The sequence below is a fragment of the Hermetia illucens genome, chromosome 3 (genome assembly GCF_905115235.1).
Source record: "Hermetia illucens chromosome 3, iHerIll2.2.curated.20191125, whole genome shotgun sequence".
In the NCBI taxonomy this organism is placed as follows: Eukaryota; Metazoa; Arthropoda; class Insecta; order Diptera; family Stratiomyidae; genus Hermetia; species Hermetia illucens.
In genome coordinates, this window is record NC_051851.1 from 74,796,380 (window position 1) to 74,819,715 (window position 23,336).

Consider the following 23,336-nt stretch of genomic DNA (forward strand, 5'->3'; position numbering starts at 1 on the left):
TAAAATATTGGGGAAATTAAAAAAGTGAAACAGAAGGGAGAACACCTATTCTATGGGTCACGACACGAAAAAACGACTTAAATAACAAACAATATTTAGTTAAAAAATCTTTTATTAGTTTCAATAATCAATACAATGAATTCGTTCGCTACCGGAGCGTTTCAATGTAAAGATGTTGTGAAATATAAGCTTTGAAAAATGAACATTTATAAAATGAATAATAAAACAATAGTTATAAAGCTGCTTTTATAAAGCCTTTGGAATTTAACTTAAAAATTTTGCCTTGAACTCATCAACACCAGCCTGATTGATATCATATCCAGGTACGGTTTCCTTGCACAATTTATACCAAGCAGCAACCTTTGGATATTTGTTGATATCAAACTCCTTGACCAATTCAATGGTGGATACGGTGGCGACCAAAGCAAGGTCAGCCAATGTGAGACTATCGCCAGCAGCATATTTGCTTCCCTCGAGGAATGTGTTCAAGAAGCCGAAAGCTTCCTCCAACCTCTTGAGTTTCTCAGGATCAGCTGGAGCCTTGGCGAAAATTTGTGGATAGAAATATTCAGAAAAGCGTTGATAGAGGGTACCCATATCGAAGTACAATCTCTGGTTGACGACGGCACGGCGTTGGACATCAGTTGGGTACAAGGAGCTTGTTTTGCCGTATTTTTCTACCAAGTAGACCATGATGGCACGGGATTCCCAAAGGCTAAAGCCGTGGTCGTTCAATGTTGGGATGGTGTGTTGTGGGTTCATCTGGAAAAAAATTTAGCAAAGGTCATTAGTTTTCGGTTCACCCAATATCAGCGACATTAATTTTTAAAATACATGACATTTTTTGCTTGATTCTGATTTAATAAAACTCGTGGTCTCTCGGGGAGAACACGGCGCCTTTTTAATTGATTCCTTATCTTTGCATTCTAATTACATCCATACGTTCTATCTATAAGAAATGTGCATCGATATTTTTGCAATAACTTTGCCTACGTGAAGGCATGAAGTCAGTTTATTTGACATCAATACATGGGTAATGTCCGATGTCTACCTACTCATGAGTAAATTCTATTGGTTTCTATCAACCATGAAGCAAGAGTGATTACCTGCAACTGTTATCCATTGTAGCCTAACATTCTTTACAACATAGAGCAAAAACGCAATATCCGATTGTTAAGTTCCGTAATCCACTGCAATCAAGTTGGTTACCTTGATTCAATGGAATAATAATAATGAGCGTGTCATTGGTATTATGAAAACCATGTATTAGGTACAAAGAAAAATTCTGGGGTAACGACTGCATGAACTGTTGGAGTTAACTTCACAACACTGTGATATTGGCATGCTTCACTATAAATTAGATTGAGTTTGTTGAGGAAAAAAAATTGGTTAGTTTTATTCTTCTACGTCTTGTTCGAAAAAATCACTCAACAAACAATTAAAATGATATGCTATGTATGGTTTCGTGGAAGTAAATATCCGAATAAACATTGACAACATATGATGTGATGGATAAATGGATAGGACAAAGTGTCCTGTTGCAAAACAGATACCGGCACCGGTTCTTCTTTTTAACCTTCTCCCGTTCGGTAGCAAAGTCGGTAGGCCTAAATGTCAAGTAGAGGCACCATCATGACTTTTCAGATTCTTTGTTTGGTAGTTTTTGAAAGTGAGTCTTAGATTTTAGTTACTAGCTTCCTAAATCCTTTTACTTCCCTCCTTTACAATATTATTAATACTAAGGCTTGTTTCGAAAAATACTAATCAAAACCTTCTATTCGACTATATAAAATAATAACAAATAAATTTCACACTTCTTTTTTCATATATGGGGAGCTCTCCTCAAACTCAATGTAAAATGATCTTATTCACTTCATACGTGGGAGGGTCAAAGTTCCAAATTTTTCATCATGTTAAAAAATGAAAAAAAAACCGACAAAATTGCATATGACAGGCAGACAGACAGTACCGATTTGAGTAAAGTCTTTTTTTACAGAATGAAGTGAAGAAGGGTGAAAATTTATTCAAAATGGGAGAAGGGCAGACTACACATCTCGTACTTCACGCTGTTACTAGTAGATGTATACGAGGGGTATCACCCACCCTTTCCATCTTTGAGCACTGGCATCTGGTAATAAGAAAGTGCAACTCCACCTCCAGCTTTAAATAACTTCCCAACGCAATTTGGAACACCAACCGAAGCCAACATGGAATTAGGAAAGTAGGGTCAATTAAAAATAACCGGATCAAAAAGGAATTTTTAAAGAAAATCCATTTTTAGGAAGCTACTTTGGCTCTTAAAATACCAGGCTGAACCTTCGATAGTATACTAACGGAATTTGGCCTGATTTTCTCTGAAAAAACAAAGAAATTCACTACACACATATGCTAGAGATTCTCCTGATAAAGGGACTGAAGTGAAACATTCACCACTGAGTGGAATATTTCGCAATAAGACTTTTTTACGCTAGTAATCATGCATAGAAGGCAACTAAAACGAATAGACATTTGTCGGCTAGAAACCTGCAAATTTCGAAATAACCTTGTTATTGAAATGCCAGCAATGCCTCGGATAGGGACTGGCCACACAACTACGACTACCGTCTATCGCGAAATGGGTCTAAACGAAATGAGAGTACTCCTCTTTTTCTTACCACGAATAGCATTGTGCTTTTGTGTTGTGAAAGTTTACTGGTAGCAGACGCGGCGACCACCACAAGGGTCACTCTCTTGAATTGAAGGCCAATTTCTGACAAGATTTTCACTTCAGGATACTGATCCGGGTTAAGGAGATTTTTGATATCGTGGAGAAGGATGAGTTCTATATGAGGAGCCACACGCAGTTCACAAGAGATTTCCTAAGCATGACATTTTGATCGTAACGAGTGATCTGGTAATAGGGAGCCGTGGTCTTCATGAACTCAACAACAACGATGAAAGATGTCCAGGTTTCTGAAACTTTCATCATGTCGCTCACCTCGGCATCAGCGGTACACCGTTTGAGCACAGAGCCTGCTACAAGCTCAGTTGAGTTTTGACTGTTCAGCAATGACCATCTTATCAAATCGACTACATCGCGATGAGAAATAGATTAGGTACTAACATGGGCCTCGAAAAGGATCATTACTTGATGTTCGAGACCGTCTCAGCAAACTGGCTGCCGTCCACCAATGGAAAAACTTTCTTCCTACCCAAGCAACACAAATTTTAACACAAACCTTCGGACAATATCAATATGCCGTCATCAAAAAGGGAAATGGATTATATTATCAGCGACGTCCCAAAATGGACTTTAGAAGATCTAGCTGACTGCAGAAACATGGCAGCAGATGGACGAACATAAGAAGTCGAGAGCTCAATTGATGACTGCGAGCGGGTGTTAGCGCGAAGCATTAAAACTCCGTTACCTAAAGAGAGGTGTAGTGTAGTATAAGACGCAACAAAAGCAAATTCACTGTATTTGTAAAAGAAGTAGAAGCGGCCGCAAATAGCAACGGTGTCGCCACCGTATACCACCTCATCACGAAAGAGGGTCGTGCAGGTGGTTTTCGTCTTTCGGGGTCCAATGAGGAACGGTAAGATTGATTTCCAATGCACGCTGATGAGCAACTGAAAAGGTGGAAAGAACGCTTCATTACGATTCTGAATCGTATAACATCCGATGAACCACCTCTTGTGGATGATAAGGTAAGCTCCTCCAAACAGCAGCGATTATATTCTTATCAACGCGCTCAAACGGAGTAAAGCCACCGACCCTGATTGCCTCCTCTGTAGAACTATCACTTCGACTGATTCGTAAATGCCGACAATGATCAATCGTTTGAACTCCGAAGAAAGTCGTCCGTCTTGAATGCGACACCTGGACGGAAATTAACGTGCTTGCTGCTGTCACGAAAATACTAACTAAAATTGTCCAGGTCCACATCAATGAAGACTTTGAAAGATTGATTGACAGCCTGTTTTTCGCTCCGGATCTTCCTGTGCCGACTACGTTAATAACGTGATAATTGTCGAGCATGTGGTATGCGCCATATAGATCACCGCTATGCTCATCGATTTAGAGAAAGTTTTTCGCAGCATCAGCAGGAACATTCCCTGCTTTACATAATAGAAAAAAACTGATACCTATTATCATTGCAAATTTCTACGGAATTTGAAGTCGAAAGCCGAATCCGCCAGGGATGCATCTTTTCACCAAAATTGTTCCTTCTTGTTATCGATGGTGTTCCTCGTAATACCTTGTCCAGGGGAGATGAAGAGGTTCGATGGACTACGAGATCTTCCCGTGAAAAACTAGTTTATACTGATGACATTTGCTTTCTTTCGCACCAAGTCATGGATCTTAGCCAAATGGCCTAAAGCGAGCCAAACAGAGATAAACAAGAAACAAGGCCAAGTTCTCAGTCTGACTAGCCATCGCACTTTTCCTATCTGCATCAATGGGCAAGACTAAGAAGACGTCGATGAATTTGTGTATAAAAAACGTTGTTTCTGCCGAAGGTGACATCGCTGGATGCTTAACCAACATTGAATTCGTTTTCGCTGTTTTATCTAGAGTTTGGGTATGCAAATACTTCAACACCAACATCAATAACCGTCAAGTAGTTCGCCCTAAAACTACTTGGCGTAAAGCAATGGATGAAGAATGCAATCTCCCCAGAGATCCGTAGAGGCAACTGGACCACATTTCTGGGTGTCCTTCAAACGACCTTGGCTGGGGACGTTACATTTCCTCAAACACCTCCACTAACATAATTACATTTGCTTGCTCCCTCGTTGACCTCTCGTTATAGACCTTGGCTAAATCGCCTATTTTCGGAGTAGGCGGCAACAGAGTCGAACTGAAAATGAACAGCAACAAAACCGCGGTTCTCATCATCAACCGCACTGAAGCACAAATCATAGAAGACGTTTAGCAATTTGTATATTTAGGAAGCATCGTTTCCCTCAATGGTGTTAGATCCGCGCCCCGTGCAAATGTTCATTCCATGCTCGAAAAATTGTTTTTACGTAAAAAAAACTTAATAATAATAATCGTTGGCGCAACAATCCATATTGGATCAGGGCCTTGAAGTGTGTTAGAGCACTTCATTCAAGACCGTAACGGTACACTAGGAGGCAATGTGGTCAGCATTGCGCTGTAAAAAAAACTTGGCCGAGAATAAAATGTTATTCAGAAAACTACATTTGGAGTCCTGCAGGACCAGGGTAATTCTATGATAGCTATCGCAAATGTCCTGAAATGCTCTCCAAGAATGGCGATTCACCTAAAATCAAAGTCAGAAACAAGAGGGCGGCCATCGAAAATATTAGAGTCAGACCAAACCCTTTTAATCGTTAAGAATGCTAGTTCAACACAGAGAAGTAACCATAAGTGCCAGAACTGTTCGACGTTTTCCCCAAAGAACAGCCATCGACCTAAAGCTCCTAGAAAAACTTATGAAAAAAGTACTGAGTTCGCTTAACTAAATTACTTTCCGGAAGACCCTGACCTGAATTCAAAACAGTAAGAAACTATCCTGTGATGAAAAAGACGAAAATGTGTAAGTCTTTTTGAGAATCCGTTGGGCGTCCAGCAGGGCAGGCTACGGTACCCAAAATCTATAATTAAGGATGAAGGTGGAACTGTGAATATATGAGGTTGTTTTTCTTAGTGGGGTACATTGAAATTTTACAGTCTTGCTCCCATGGACCGAAAAAACGTGGCAGTCAGATGTCGTTTCCAGCAAGACAATGACCCAAAACATTCGGTAGCAAAATAATAAAACTAATTGGCCGTCTGTCACCGATTGAGAATTTATGGAATGATTTCAAAAACGAAGTTTCAAGAAGCAGAGTTGCGAACCAATATTTTGTTCACATTTCATGCGTGTTGGTATTATTGACCAAAAGTAAGTAAACAATATTTTAAATAAATTTTTGTCGATGGAAATGAAGAAAACATTTGTTGATGGAATATTCAGCTTCCCATTACGATCATTAAGTTACCATAAGTTTTGCCCTTCAACTTTGAGACCGTTGATAATTTCTCCTATCTAAGGTCAAAAGTCACAACCGACAACAGCTACGATGAAATCCGCGCACGGTTGTTGTCAGCCAACAGAGCATATTTCAGCTTATAAATACTATTCCGCTCGAAACGTCTCACCATAGGGCCAAAGCTCTTACTGTACAAGGCAATAATCTTGCCAGTCCTTCTGTATTCCTCGGAGACTATGGTTCCTAGTAAGAAAAATTGCGAACTCTTGGCCGCGTTCGAGAGAAGAATCCTCTGAAGAATTTTTGGCCCCCTACATGAGAATGGACGATCCCGTAGCCTACATAGCGACGAAATCTATGAGCGATACCATTACTGCAGGTTGTGGATAAAATCCGGCTCAGTAGGTTACGGTGGGCGGGTCACTTAATCCGTCTGGATGAGGATGATCCAGCCCGGAAAGTCTATAAGGACATATCTATGATAGGAAAAGAAGACGAGGCAGACCCTGCCTGAGATAGAGCGATGGCGTAGGTCAGGACGCCAGACAGCTTTGAGGAATACCATATTGGTGGACTTCGGCGGAAAACCGGAATGTCTGGAGTTGAAAACGATGCTGAAGTTTTATCCTTTAGTCGTCGACACTGAAAACATTGCACTGAATAGATGTAGATGTTTCTTTGGTCATAGCAGTATATATATATGTGTGTATAATATAGCATGATTGATCGGGTTCGCAATTCAGCTTGCAATCGCAAATTCTGGCGATGATATTTTAGTTTACATAGATATGCAATTGACCCAAAAGTAAAATTGGATTTCGTTTTATTCCCTGAATTCAATAATTTGATTTTCATCAGTTTATTTCCCGGAAATGTCGCAAATAATGGCAGTAATCAACCCGAAGATCAACACACATTCGAATGCACAAGGCTTTCTTCAAATTTCACTTGCTAAGAGCAAACGATAATCCATTTCATATTTCTGCTAACCCACGGAACTTATCTATTAATTTCACTATTCACTAAGCGATAATTATATCATATGAAACTTACCTTCAAGTACTCTGGGGTGAGATGTTCGCCAGCCATCAAGTTCGTAGATTTCAAATTCAATTCGATGCCAAGAGCCTTAGCAGTCAACAAGACTGAACGGCATGGGGCAGATCCAGCTGAATAGTAGAAATCCATTTTTTCTGATTTTTGATTGTCTGAACTAGAACCTGGAATTCACACAAAAATACGGAAAACACATTAATATGGCACGCGATTCACTTTTCACAAAGAAGAAAAGAAATTGGGTTTTGTTTTTGTAAATTGTTTTAAAATTGTATTTGTTAATACTTGATGCTGCGCAGCCCATCCTAAATCATGACTTGATTTCTTCACGACAGTGGCTATAAAAAAAACTAGCGTGTTGGCTGACGACAAACCGAAAACTTTTTGAAGTCACTGACTTGGAAACTATTATAAATTTCGGGTCCCTCCAAGAAAGACTTTTGATTCAACTTCAACTCTATCAGCAATTGAATTAAATTTAACTACTTTGCGTATATATATTTTCATGTGAGTATGCTTATATCAACTCTGGGGAAGTATGTAGTTAGCGTAACTATTGTAAGAACAAGTAGGGTCGGCCCGGCAGTGTGTAATACAAAAAGAGGCGAAAAACCTCCGCTACCTCGAATATGGACACGCAAACTACGGCAAAAAAGTGGACAAAGCGAAATGTTAAGTTTTGGTTTCATACCCCACTGATTCTTGGACTGAGTCGCCCTTGACTGTATTCAATGGAATGGAATGTAAGATGACCAATTCTAGACTGGTCAGGTGGGTCAGTCAGTTTAGCCGCCCGGAACCGTTTTTTTCTCTACTCCACACTTGAAATCTTGCGTAAGGAAGGTGGGAGTTTCGTGACTGAGTAAACTACTTTACAACATATATAGTATGTATTTATGCTGTTCGATGTCTAATATAAACAAGGGTGTCAAGAATCGGTGGTTTCCTTTCAGTACTGTTTGCGTTATGTAATGAGTAGAATTCAATTGAATTTTCATGACTATTGGGCACGTGTTTCCTGACCTTATCCATATAGGAGCACAGGGACAATTTTTCAATGAATAGTTGTTGCAACGTTCAATGTTATCAAAAGTTTCTCCTTGACCCAAAAATAACTCGAAATCAAATAAATATTTTGCTGAGGAATGATAGCTTCAATATTAGTAACTCGGGTTGTTTCCCTTTGCCACTTTATACCGATTTCCCAAGACTAAAACATTCATTCTGCTTATTTTTCTTTTTCTTATATATGAGTGCTAACTATTCAATTAAATTACTACATCATTAAATATTCTCAAAGTGGAAGTCACATCCTATAAACACGGAGATGCTGCAAATGCTGGTTTGGAAACTCAAGGCTCGTATGAATGGGGAATAGTAAAAAGAGTCACGACCCGAACGCACGTGTAACAAAACCTGAAATCGACTAAGCAATTAAAGAAAAAGTATTCAGATAATTTATGATCAAGCAAATTGATGGCTTGGATATGGACCAGTTTTCCTTTGGAATTCATATTACAGTTACAAAAAAAATTCAAAACTATAACCACATGTATCTGTCTGTAGTCTTTAAATTTTTCTAAATACACCGGTAGATGAAGATAAGATTCCTACAACCATTCTTTAATACCTTTCACTACTCAGCAAGATACTTTTTGTATACAAAAGAAACAATCGCTAAGCTAAAAGAGCTCCGCACTTCACCCTAGAGTATGTATCTGCAAACATAACATAGAATGCCGTTGTGAAGATATTCTTTAGAAACTGGTTTTTGAAATTTTAACCGTTGATTTCATTGTTTCGGATAAAACCCAGAAAAAATCAGATTGACAAATAAATACTTTATATAAAGATCGATTAATGAATGACATTACGCAAAACAGATGGTAATAAAGTTCGATACAATATATGAGATTGGATAACAATTAAAGCCACGAATGACTGTTGTTGCTAGATTGAAAACTACTGAAAATTCTCAGGGTTCACGGATAGTCTGCGACCGCACATTCATAATGAGGGCTCAACATCTGGAATATGGAACAGATCGTTTGTTCCTGGATTTTATTTTTTTTTTACAATTTCAGCGTCTATCGTTCCTCAGCTTCTGAGGCTGGAAACATAGACAGGTTTATACATGAAATACGTATTCCACACTTACTCTGTACTTTTGCCATGATCTGAAAAGTCGTCGCATGAGATGATTATTTAGGGGATTCCAGAGCGCGTCTATCAGCAAATAATATCTGCTCTAAGCAAGCACTTTCACCTCTAGTAGCTGCATGTTATTTCAATACAAATACCAGTGAGCGTTGAGAAGAGCTTCTCCCCTCTACCCTCCAAAGAAAGGAAGTGACCACTTATTATTATACCGCCATAAAAATCAACAAACAATATTGAATTCAGAGCACACCTCTTGATTTTTTCCGATTTTCAATTGGGTAGTTTCTGAGAATGGATCCTTGAAAGGAATGATCAATTTCGATCTCCCACACTCCCCACCTTTCCAGCAAATGTCAAAACTAAGGCTTCGGAAAGAATTAACCGACACCTTTCCTTTGAACGCCACATGACTATATTTGGTGAAAAAAATGTCCACCCCCTTTTGTATGTATAGAGAGACCCCTTCCCCCCCTGTGAGCGTTCACAGTTCCCACCTTCCCACGAATTTTGATGTTAATCGCTGTAACCGTCTCCGAGAAAAATGCGTGTGACAGACAGGCAGACAGACCGAAAAACAGTAAACTGATTTTAATAAGGTCTTGTTTTACAAAAAAGCAAAACCTTAAAAAAAATGGAATAGTGCAAGCTTGTGGAAATGCACGATATCACGAACTGACAACTCAGGACATAGCTGTGATTGGCGCACCAGACCCCACATAGCAGCTTCTGGGAACAAAAAAAACTACTTAACCAACGGGAAAAGTGAACGACAATCCTCTCCACCAGACAGCTAGTTTCTATATTAAGACGCTTCAAGAGGAATAGTTATTAATTTATTATACTGCATTTAAATCCGAAATCTGGGAGGACTGATGCAATTAAAAGACTGCACGTAAAATTACTATGCAATCTAAGGGGGCTTATTAAAAACGGCGCCCAACGTGGACCCAGAATGACGATGCTAGGGTCAGGAATTGCATAGCGGTCTATAATATTTAGGTATGTTAGGTGGAGGATGCACAACCTAAACAAATGTTAACCAGTTAATCTTGGAGAAAAAACGTAGAGGTTTAAAATTTTGTAAACTAGGGTAGAAGAAGTAGTTGAGGAAAAGATTGGGTACAAAACGGGAGTAAAATTTCGTCAAATTTTGAACGGTCACTGAAGGAAGTTGAACAAAACTATATGATGTATGGGTTAGAAAATGTATTATATAACAGATTTTTACAAAAAGAGGGAAAATAGGAAAAGGGACACACGGATGCCACTTGCCACTTGAGTAGGTCGTCTGATATCTTATAATAAATTTTTAAGATTTTTTCCCCTAGAAAGTTTTATTTATATATCATATCTATTATATTTATTGAATTAAACAAAAACAAAATGATATGGCTGCCTAAAAGAAATTCTTTTTTAACTGGTTGACAATATTTCAGCTCTGGAAACTGACGAAAAAAAATTCAAAATGGAAATTGAAAGGTATATTGTGGGCAAAAATGAGGCAAAATTGCGGTATTTCGAATTTTTCTTAAGTTATGCGTGTTCAGAAAAATGTGTTTAGAAGTTCGTAATATGCACGCACTTTCAAAATAATCATCACGCACACTTTTGCTAGGGTCACAGTATATAATATTTTGTATGTTATAGATATATACTGTAAGTAAAATATTTTTAATATTATTTTCTAGGTTGAGTACTTCAAGAAAATTCCGAAATCGATCAAAATAATAAATTTCACTCTTTAGACCGCCCTGAAATCAGGCAAATTTTTCCAAAAACGCAAATGTTCTAAGATTAAATGAACTGTTTAAAAAGGATATTCCATACAAATGCAACCAATGGAAATCACATAACTATAATCCGAACCCACCTTAAATTTATCTCTAGTACATAAACCATAACGTCGAGCAAAATACAGGAAGGTTTGGGAGAAATCGTATCGTCATAGGCCTCGATAGATATTTACTAACTTACTTTTCACCGAAAATAAATATTTTGTGAAGCTTAAAATTAATATGGCCCACTGCTTCAATTATTATGGTAGCAAGCTTTACTGCCGTATAAACCTAGTCCGGATATTGAATTACGTCTAAAGTTTCACCACGGCTATATCTCAAATAGAAGACGATGTTGTGAGAAAAATCCATTTTCCAAAGATTAGATAGATTTAGATGTAACAATTTTACAAGCTTCTAGATACAAGCCTTGGTTAGGTTGAAATTGTTAATATGTGTGGACAAACTGATAGTTGCATGCGGAACAAAAAACAGAAACTACGTGGATATCTCATACTTCATAAAGCAGTTAACGAAAATCATTTGCATAACTTCAAGGTGTTATTTAAATAATCAATTACTTTCTCAAAAGAAAAGGATCTATTCTGAAGAGACGATCTACTAATATTCACAGTTGATAGACCAGTAGCTTATTCCAAATTACAATTTTATTTTATTATGTATATATATATTTCGGGAGCAACACAGTAGCTTTGTACTGATGAAGGGAGTAAGTTGCTCCCGAAATATATATATACATAATAAAATAAAATTGTAATTTGGAATAAGCTACTGGTCTATCAATTTTAGACTTAACTACAAACAGAAGGCAATATCTAACATTTTAATATTCAAAGTTCATACTTACGGAGTACTTATAAAGAGGAAATGTCAGATTAAACACTCCTAAGAATCTTAGCGAAGATAGTGCGATGGGCAACACCTAAATACTTAAAATTATATTCGTCTGTCGTGTTAAAAACTTCTATTGTTCTACTGGGGATTAGAAACAAAAAACTTATTTAAAATTTAGTAATTATGGTTTCAGTGACTACAATGCTACCAAGTTAACTGTGAAAATAAGCAGTTCCAATTAAATGCTATCATCTGCTTAGATTCTAATTGAAAATAAATACATAGACTTAACGTATACTACTGGTAAAGGAAATTAGTTTGATAATCATCTGACCATAAATCATCAATAGTGCTGGAAATTATGTAATTATTCTGATAAGTTCCTAGATATTATTTATTGGTTAGACATCGATTACGCGTCAACAATTAGGCATTGCTTCTACGCACGCAACCGAAGCATGCAATGAAGTATTTTGTTTTAACCAACAAACCAACAAAGGAAGGATACTTTGAATGGTATAATAACAAAAAATAGGAACTTCATCATTTCCTTTGTTAAGCATTGCTACTAACTTTTGGGAATACTAACATTCTTCCTTCCCAATTGGCAAGTTGCTTATGAAATATTCGAAAAGAAACAGAGAAGCGGATTCAATAGAGAATAATATAAATTATTAACCAATTAGTTGGTATCATTTATCAAACCATAAACGCCACTGAGCTTCGCATATGCATACATACATATTTTAGTAGATGCAAGGCGAATCTAGCAGTATGTTGAAAGGAATGCTATTCCTGGAGTTGCCCAGTTGCAAATCGATTCAGTAAAGAACTCTACCTGAAAAACGGTCCTTCACTTTATTCACCACAAAAGTAGCATAGGGGGAGTACTACAAAAGAATACTTGAAATAAATTCGTCCCGGAAACCGAATTTCAAAAGAATAAAAAGTTTCCGATAAATATTTTTCTTAGTTTTCTTTACTTGTGCAGATCTAAGCAGTTGTAGAAATATCTATAAGATGAAACCTGAATTATTACATGAAGAATGAACATGAGAACATAATTTATAACTAACAAAACTAATCAGGACTTTGACTTCCTCAACAGTCCAAATACGACAAAATTCTATATAAGACTTAACTATATTTATCAAATAATGATTTGTTTATTTGTTTATTCAACAATAAGCGGATGATATCCAATTAATTATTGAGTATACATATATAGAAAAAAATTAAATCTATCCATCAAGCCATTACAGAACTCGAAATGGACGCAAGCGTCAATCAAAGACATTTTAGATATGGCAAATTAAATAGAACCAGACCATCCCTAGATACCTAGAGTAGGGAAGGTTCAGTTTAAATTGGAATGAAATTGAAAAGGGGCACCTATAGGCAAGAAATCATTGAAGAAATGAAAATTACGAGTAAGGAACGAGCTCCATTCCAAGGAAACTATGTATACCATTCATAGAAACTATAAAAATGTATCATGACTCAACTCATTACTAAATGATAACTAATATCATTTAAAACTGAACAACGTACAAGTGAATACCTGCAGTAATGCCAAAACTTTGATAAGATAAAAGTTATAATTTCATTAATTGTTTTTTGTTTATTAGTCCCTGACACCCATTAAACAGTCCAACATGTCATTTTGAATCACTTGCAATCACAATGCATCCTTTCAAATCAATTTTGATTCGAGCTAATATTTAGACTAGTGTGTTGACAAACTGAGGGTGTCAGCTATCAATCATATTTCTCTTCAAGTGGCATTTCAAGGGTCCAAAGTGAACCAAGTTTGTAGTGGCGTTCGTGGTGCTTTTAAACTCGGCAAACCGGGATGCAATGAATAACAACATGCATGCAAAACGAGGTGTAAATTTATTTTCATTAAATAAAGCCAAGTGAGATATCAAAGGATAGGTCTTGATTAGCAATTCATGAAACAGGTTTGAGTTTTGCTGTCGGTTGGAATAAGAAGGATAAAGGGTGATGGGGCCCCTACTTTACCCTAGACTGATAAATACACCGAGCCCAATATCTACTCGAATAAAGTAAGTAATAGTTTATTATTTTACTTCATTTTATAAATTGCTGAAAATCTCTATTAATTCATCCAAAAAGTGCAATAGAGATATATGCTATAATGATGGAAAGTTTTGTAGAATTCCTGCTACAGTAGAATCGTATAGTATCATCCAGAGACTGACGATTTGGTACGAAATATCGGGAGTACCCATTATCGGGAGTGCAAAATAAAGAAAATTAACTTTGGGGACCGACAAAACGGGGTTGCACTGTATCACTGACCAAATTATAGAAAGTCTAAAAAAAATCTGAATGTAGTGATGCACCTATATAAAGTCTAGGTACCAAAATACAACCTAGATGTTTGCCCAAATAATGTTAATAATATTATAATACCACAGTTTAAAAATTTAGTGGAAACCTCCCTCTCCACTTAAGTTTACGCTAGGAGTACGAAATTTTGCAAAAATACAATTTATCACCATAATGGAGAAAATATAGTACATTTTTGCACCCTAAGACATCAAAGTGTATTATCTAAATTGTCAATTTTTCAATTAAAAATGAAAAGTGAAAAGTTTTTATATACAGATTCCATGTCTAATCATTAAATTTTAATAATTCTGGAAAAAATCCTAAAGTTCCCAGGTTTCCAATGTCCCAATGACTTTTATAATTGTATTACAACGAGTTGCATGTACAATATGCCATTCAACCCAGACTTATCGGTCAAATACTGGCTTCAAAGTGATGAATTACTTATAAGAATGTCATCCTTATCAGCTAGAACGCAAGTTAATTACATTATTATCGCAATTGTGGGAGTTTCACATAAATCATGAGCAAAAAATAAGGCACCATATGAAATTTCTTGTTTATTACTCGTTGGGGAAAGATAAATAAGGGTTCATTTTACACAATGCCTTAAGAAGAAGAGAATGCAATACTTATGAATAGAAAATTATTAATTTTATGATTCATTTAAATTCAAATCAATTAAAATAACGAAAAAGAATTCGGAAAACTTTCTTTCTGACTTTCCGCGCTACATTAAATGGAAGCAAATTTAACCTAAAAATTATAAAATAGTTTAGCTTACAAAGAGTTTATTTCTGCAATCTATTTCAATAGCACCTGATAATTTCTGAATAGCGCTACCTACAAGCTTTATCCTTTTTTAAATTGCTTCTAAATTAGGGTAGTTTTAAGAAAGTTCTCACTGAACTCATCTCAATTTTTGATCTATGTGCTGTAAGAAACTATGTTAAATTTTAAGTTTAGTATAGTACCCTCCTATTCGTCGTTCTTCGTACACCACAATCATAACTGTTTTAGATTATTTAAAGACAGATATATACTCTGCCAACTCATTATCTCTCCTTAATATCCACTTTTATATACTATGGGATAAAGCTTGGCGATAAAACTTTTGATAACTTGATAATTATTTATCGAAATAATGTAAAAAAAAATAGATGAGAAAAGATTGCATTTTGTTTGTTCATTCACAAATGCTCATGACTGAAATTAGGGTTAGAATCGGAATCACTATTGTGAATCTGGGTAATCGAAATCAACAAAATTGATAATGGGATTGATCAATTTCAACGAAATCTCTCTCGGAATTCAGGAAGAAAGTTCGAAGTTCAAAAACCAATTAAAAATGTGTTATTCAAAATAGGGTAACCAATTTGCTACCATGTAAATTATTGTGTATCAAAACTAACGTATTACCTATAAGATACATTCATATTAACTTTAGTCCGCTTCGTATAGTGGTTGGTGGTTTCATAATAAGGAAGTGCCAAAGGGCGCTATAATCGACCTTCAGATTTTTGAGTGAAATCCTTATACATTTCGAAGTTAGATGATTTTCCATAACATGAATATGACAAAACGTGCGTCAAAACTTTCCTATATATGGAAAACAAAAAATCTTCTCATCCCGAAATTCCTAGTTTTCAATTTCCAACTTGTGTTATCTTTAATTTTACTTCCGTCACCAAAATTATAAATCATAATTTCATTATATTATTTGTTAATAAATCCACCATGTCACCATGTCTACCCTAAACTGTGTTAGTTTAACTTAGTGTTTATGCTAGTCATCACTAAATATCAAGCTCATGTATGAAGCGATTAATCACTCTTGTGAAATTGATTTAGTTTAGTGAATTTTCTGATTTATGTTCAGCGATACAAAGTCACTTTGAGTGACGGAATTTCTGATCGTTATAGCATTTCTATTTCGTCTTATGTAGAATTCTCCTTCCTTTGATGTACATATATGAGTTCCAGGTACTCTGTGAAACTTACAGGCAATATGTTTTCTCTACACTTCTGAGCCCAAGCTTCAATACTATGTCAGCTAATGCTGTGCAAGGGATAAGTTAACAACCCCAAAGCAGGCAAAAAAATTTATTTATTTATTAAAACACCAACAGGCGCTCAGTATTCGAACCCAGATCAATGAGATAGAACTTCAAACTTGGACGTAGAAATTAACTTTTTACTTAAATTTAGTCCCCCTGCTTTCCGCTTTCCTGCGTAGGCTCGACTGAACGGCAACCTAGGCAAAAGTAGTCCCATAAAGTTGGTGATAAAAAATAGTTGAAATGCAACACGAAATATGGAGCACTAATGCTATAATTCATTACTAAAACTTAGCAAGAATCTCTTCTAATTAAGAATTTTCGAAATCCTGTGTTCAATAGTTCAATAGTTTTCCTCTTCAAACTATCTGGGGAAGTATCCCCTTTTGGTATCATCCTGAAAAGCCTAGCTTCACAGTATGATGTATGACACAGAGCAAGTAGGTGAAAACTGTGAAGCGCAACCATACCAGGGAAATACCAACTTCATTGTGAAACGCTGCATTATACTGACATCATACCGCTATAACATTGAACATTTCTAAAGTGATAAAAACAATAGTGCAGCTTCAGACTATTTCTTTAGTTGTGGACACTAACTTGCTTGGATTGCTTCGACTGATTCCGTTTCTTAATTGGTAAACTCACTCCAGTGAGAAACCGCGACTATAACATATAAGGAAGGCGAGGTGATGAATATAGGTAGCATAGGTTGACAAGTATCCTTTTCAAACGGATAATTGGGTGTGGTTACGTTTTCCAATGGGACTGCCGTCACCAGAACGTTTCCAGCAGTAATATTTGAATTAGACGACCCACGTAGTTGACCCTTTCTTCGTCCCCAATAAGATGACAACTCGGTGGTTCATCCTTCTTGAGATTTCACGACAGCTGTTGAACGTAAAATTAAAACTTTGTAACCCATTCCCCATTAGACAACGAAAGCTGAATTTAATTTTGCAAACAGTAATACCACTTATGGAGAAATGTTTGGGGGGTATGCTAATGATCGGAGTATAATTATAAAGTTGGCAGAGATCAAATAATTAGCGTTGTAGTCCATGTCGAAAAAATTGTTCCCGTCTATTCGCCAATCGACAGATTTGTAGCAATTGTATTATCATATTAATACTAATAGAATTCATAAAACTTGTACCACAAATTAATGGAGTGAGAGTTGAGATTTCATGCGTCTCATCAAATTTTATCTGAACACAATTGAGAAGAATTCGAAAACTATACTCTGAATGTTGTAGATGAAAACGAGTCATTTCCATAGTCCTCAACGCTTAACTTTTAAATTTATTCATATTGAATGCAGCCTGACATTCTTCGTACATATAATACAATATTACTCCACGCATTCAGATATAAAAAGGCTCCGATTTCTTGAGTTTGAATTATAGCTGCACTTGCTTTATCAGTTTTCTAATATTTACTTGCCCAATTAATCTAAATTTAGATGTAGTATCACAGCGGGAGAGCTATCATAAATTGCAGTACACGCTGGTGGGTAGTAACAACAATCTAATGAAATGCTTCATAGATAAGTACTCTTCACTAATCAACTAACATAAGGCGATACAAAAAACTCGATTAGATTAGTATATTTGTCTTGAGCTAATACTGAGTATTTCTGTATGACATATTGATATATATAATATATGTTCATGCATACACATGAAACCAAGCTCTGCTTTTACTATCTGATCAATTAGCCGGTTTATTTTCGTGACGTGTTTGCCAACAAGAAACTGTATTGCGTCCCCAGTCGGCATATGATTTATTCCTAAAACATTACAGCAAATGATACAGCAAATAAATAACCGCTAAATAGACTTTTTCAAATAGACTTTTGTGAGCTCAACTTTAAGTACACACAAGCAAAAGAGATTTTCCCATTCTACTCGAGTGCATGATATTCGAAAATCATTATATACTCCCACAAATCCACTTCCTCTACGGTTAGTCCAAACCCACATCTATTTTTTGTGCCCCAGTTTAGACCGAACTGGAATCTGAACAAGAAAAAGGAATACCAAGCACTTATTGCAGAGAGAAAGGCAACCTTTCCAATTGAACTACTTTCTACACAGATGACGAAGATGATTGAGTAAACTAAACTATGACTGGAATTTGGAAAAAAAAATAAACTTGAATTTTTAAGATCTTTTTTCCAAATCAATAGAAATTAGTCATCCTCTTTCGGTAGGAAAGTCTTCGAAATAAATCGTGTGCATTTCATCAAACAATTCCAGTCTATTCAAAAAACAGATAGATTCTGTTCATAGAAAAATTATGTTTTCTTGGAGATTCGCCATATAAAGAAAATTAGCCAAAGGTTCAAAATTATTCTTGCCCGAATTCGCAATTCAGGCACTTTTCGATGAGTTAAGGGGGAATATATAATTTTCAAATTGACAATTTGTGTAACTCTTATGAAAAGCTAAATCCAGTTTTATGCTAGTAAAACAGAATTTTGCCAAGTTCAATGGAAACTTCACTTCAACCGACCTACACCAATAATTTAGTATATATTTTTATGGATTATGACTACACATATTTGCTCATCCACACCCTGTGAGGAAGCAATTATCCTAAATTACATTCACTTCATCTTTATTCTTCAATGCTCTGTTGGTTTGCGAAAAGGCAAGTCACCATCACACAATAGCAGATTTTTCCAGTTTAGTCTCTAAATGGAAAACGCAATAAAAAGGAACACTAAAATTTCGCTAACATCTAGAAACATCTATATTTGGAACTATTTAGATAGCATCGTATCTAGCTCTGGGACACAACCCAATGGAAACTTTTCCTGCTTCTTCATGAAAAATGTACGGGTTCCTACACCACTTTCTGTAAGAGGTTTAGCAGAGTTTTTACATCGACCTATCTCAGCGCATACACTATGTCCATATATTGAATATCTAATAGTTACTTAGTTGCACTATTTCCTGAAGCACTTGCACTCACTGAGGACTAACCACTTGTTGCAGCAACAATGTTAACCATTTCTAAATACTCTGAATATTTCCACTTACCACAAACACGGCAGAGATTGGACGTTTAGCCAACACGGAGTTTGACTAATGAATACCCAACGAAACCGGCAATCTTTTATACATTTCCCATGCCGGGCGCCAAACAAATCGACAAGCCCACTAAATTCCTCCACTACAGATACAATTCCGTACATTTAGATACGTTTTGCGGCTGCTTTGCTGAGAAACCCCAAAAGCTCGAAATGTTGGAGAGCGGTGTGACTTCATTCGAAAGCTTTTTTGGGGGGTCAGCTCTGCACGATGAAGGCAGGAAGGCTCTGATGATACACAAGCCGGTGAAAATATGCTTCCATATTACTTAACAGAATTTTCCACTCATTGCAACTTTTTGTACACTCATGAGAGATATGACGAATTCAGTTGATAGATTATCACACTCAAATCCGAACAAGGTCATAGAGTCAGCGCTCGCGATTGTCTGAACTGAAGTTCATCTTTCTCCTGCTCATGCTTAAACCGATTTTCTTTTAGGCAAAACTTTTTTTTTTTAGAAGGTAGCAATCTTCAAAAGACACTGGTCTGGACACACCAGTGTGTGAAAATTTTACCCACTAAACCACCCCCGACTCCCCCTGCCCCGCGGAACCAACATAAAGTATTACATCACGGGGTGGAGTCAGCTCACTCTAGCTTAGACACCTTTCTTCTATACGCGGCGTAGGTAACCGCGCTTTCCTCCTCTCCTCTGCTTTTCGCAGTTTGTTCTAGATAGATGCGATCTTGGAGTTCCATCGCAATTTGGACAGTCGGGTGAGGTGTCCAGGTTCTGCCGATATTCTCCGTGCCCCGTGAGAAACTGGGTGAGATTATAATTAATCTTACCGTATCTTTCCTCCAACCACTTTTTGATGGCAGGGATGAGCGTGTTAGCCCAACAACCCTTTCTAGAGCGTTTCCACCACTCTTGCCATCTATTTACGAATCTCTCCTCCTCTTCTGGAAGTGATGATATGAATTCCGATTATAATACAGACGTAATTTTTCTTCGGACGCTGATAAGGACCGCGTCCGTTTCTTCCTCCACCAGAGCTCTCTAGCCAACCCTGCGCAGCATCAATTGCCTCGCCTGAGAATAACTCAGCATCTGCGAGATGCTTTGCGACAACAACTAGTACTATGTCGTTAGCGTAAACCACCACCAGGGCCCCCTCCGAAAGGGGAATATTAAGTACATCGTTAAAAATGATGTTCCACAGTAGTGGTCCTAATACGGGGCCCTGCGTCATCGGTATCATACCAGAGCCTCCTTGCAGCTAAATAACTATCGACGATAGGAGCGAGATAGACGGGAATACCAACTTTCTTTTCCGTATTAGATTCCAATTGGCGGTGAATTGCAACTTCGGTCAAGGTAGTAACCAATTTGATTTCATCAAAGGTTGATCTGGCTTGACGGAATCCATACTGCCGATCTGAAAGGCATATCGGTTTGTATGAGGATGGTTCACCTGAAGGTTTACCAGACTTAGGCAAAAGTACCAGCTTCTGACGCTTCCATGCCGCTGGAAGTATCCCCCCGGAGTTGCACGCTCCGAACAACTCAACGAACATGTCCGGTCTGGATTTCACGACAAGGTTAAGAGCCTTATTCGGTACTCGTTCCAGACCTGGCGCTTTATTGTCAACTATTCCACCGCAGATCTCCAGCAGCTCGTCTCTGTTGACTGGCGGAGTTGCCGTCACATTCAGAGGTGGCCGGAATGTGTCGATGCTCTTCTTTTGCTGGCGAAATAACCCCTGGACGATTTTCAAGAGAGAGGCAAGAGAATACTTGCCCTCGTCCCATCACGATTCTACAAGCATTCCCCTAGCGGTTTACGTCCGCTTCTGAGCAGAACACCTTAAAGTATTTCCTCTTGCTTTGCTGGATGCCGAATTTGAGGGTTTTGCGAACTGCCTTATTGGCGCACTCTTTTTACCCCTGTTTGACTCTACCTAACGGGCTATGAGCCACACTTCTGGCTCGGTTGCAGGCTGATTGAAGGCTGATCAGTTCACCATTCCACCAGTGGCGTGGTCTTCTACTGGGGAATGAGACATTGACGCATCATATGCTTTAGCGATGCATTGGGCCACATGGATGCGTCAAACAGTGTGAAACATGCATGCACCACTTATTTTCGCCCACACAAAGCCACTGGCTGCTTGACTTGCAATACATTGTATGGCCTGTCGACCCCAAGTCCAGATCACCATTCCATTATTTAAATAAACCTCATTTTCTCATTGCAGTCGGCGCCTTCCTAAATTCCCGATATTTAGCATTTCCGGCAATATGTCGGTTAGCCTGTTCTTCTTTTACTTCGCACAATAAGCATTTGAGGTCCCTATCGCACTTCCTGACATTGTGACTGAGGTGACTCATTGGGCGCGACCTAGAAGTTTGTAATCGATATTGTGATAGAAAGTGCAAGCTTTGTATTCCAATATGCGGAACATACTTGTCGGTCAGTACTGTGTTGTAAAATGCTGAGTGTTTGCATAACAGCACTGACCTCTTAATCATGTTTTGTGGTAATCGTGGGTCGGCAAATGAGATTAAGAAAGTAGGTTAAGGTAGGTCTAGAATAAACATAAGGAAATATAAAAGGCAGTTGATTTTTAAAAGCGAACCCGAAAGGTAGGGAAAGTTTAAGTAGTGTAAAGTAACGTAAACGTAAGTGTAAGTATACATTAAGCGTAATGAATAATAAACTTAAGTATAATAACTAATACAATTTGATTAGAAACGGAACTAAAGAGTTTGAGTGTAAAAAATAAGTGAACAGTGAAAGTGGAGGTCACGACAGTGACCTATCTCCCCACACCTTCTGCATTGATCCGATTGATCATGCATTTGCGAAGTGCCCAAACATCATCATCAACGGCGCAACAACCGGTATCCGGTCTAGGACTGCCTTAATAAGGAACTCCAGACATCCCGGTTTTGCGCCGAGGTCCACCAATTCGATATCCCTAAAAGCTGTCTGGCGTCCTGACCTACGCCATCGCTCCATCTTAGGCAGGGTCTGCCTCGTCTTCTTTTTCTACCATAGATATTGCCCTTATAGACTTTCCAGGTGGGATCATTCTCATCCTCACGGATCAAGTGACCCGCCCACCGTAACCTATTGAGCCGGATCCACAACCGGACGGCCATGGTATCGCTCATAGATTTCGTCATTGTGTAGGCAACGGAATCGTCCATCCTCATGTAGGGTGCCAAAAATTCTTAGGAGGATTCTTCTCTCGAACGCGGCCAAGAGTTCGCAATTTTTCTTGCTAAGAACCCAAGTTTTCGAGGAATATATGAAGACTGGCAAGATCATAGTCTTGTACAGTAAGAGCTTTGACCCTATGGTGAGACGTTTCGAGCGGAACAGTTTTTGTAAGCTGAAATAGGCTCCGTTGGCTGACAACAACCGTGCGCGGATTTCGTCATCGTAGCTGTTATCGGTTGTGATTTTCGACCCTAGATAGGAGAAATTGTCAACGGTCTCAAAGTTGTATTCTCCTATCTTTATTCTTCCTGTTTGACCAGTGCGGTTTGATGTTGTTGGTTGATTCGTCTTCGGTACTGACGTTGCCACCATATATTTTGTCTTGCCTTCATTGATGTGCAGCCCAAGATCTCGCGCCGATTACCGCCGATCTGGATGAAGGCAGTTTGTACGTTTCGGGTGGTTCTTCCCATGATGTCGATATCGTCAGCATAGGCCAGTAATTGGATGGACTTAAAGAGGATCGTACTTCTTGCATTTACCTCAGCATCACGGATCACTTTCTCGAGGGCCAGGTTAAAGAGGACGCATGATAGGGCATCCCCTTGTCATAGACCGTTGTTGATGTCGAATGGTCTTGAGAGTGGTCTTGCTGTTTTTATCTGGCCTCGCACATTGGTCAGGGACAGCATAGTTAGTCTTATTAATTTCGTCGGGATACCGAATTCTCTCATGGCCGTGTACGGTTTTACCCTGGCTATGCTATCATAGGCGGCTTTAAAGTCGATGAACAGGTGGTGCAACTGTTGTCCATATTCCAACAGTTTTTCCATC

At 37.9% G+C, this 23,336-nt stretch overlaps 1 protein-coding gene across 1 annotated transcript; it reads right to left on the reverse strand.

Annotated features, from left to right (window-relative positions):
• Positions 1–262: 262 nt before the first annotated feature.
• LOC119650963 (glutathione S-transferase 1-like) lies at positions 263–19,437 on the reverse strand. The gene is made up of 3 exons (XM_038054217.1): positions 19,282–19,437; positions 7,033–7,199; positions 263–762 (listed from the first exon to the last, which is right to left on the reverse strand). Exons 2-3 carry the CDS (start codon positions 7,165–7,167, stop codon positions 265–267), a joined length of 633 nt encoding a protein of 210 aa, XP_037910145.1. The 5' UTR covers positions 7,168–7,199; positions 19,282–19,437; the 3' UTR covers positions 263–264.
• Positions 19,438–23,336: the final 3,899 nt, after the last annotated feature.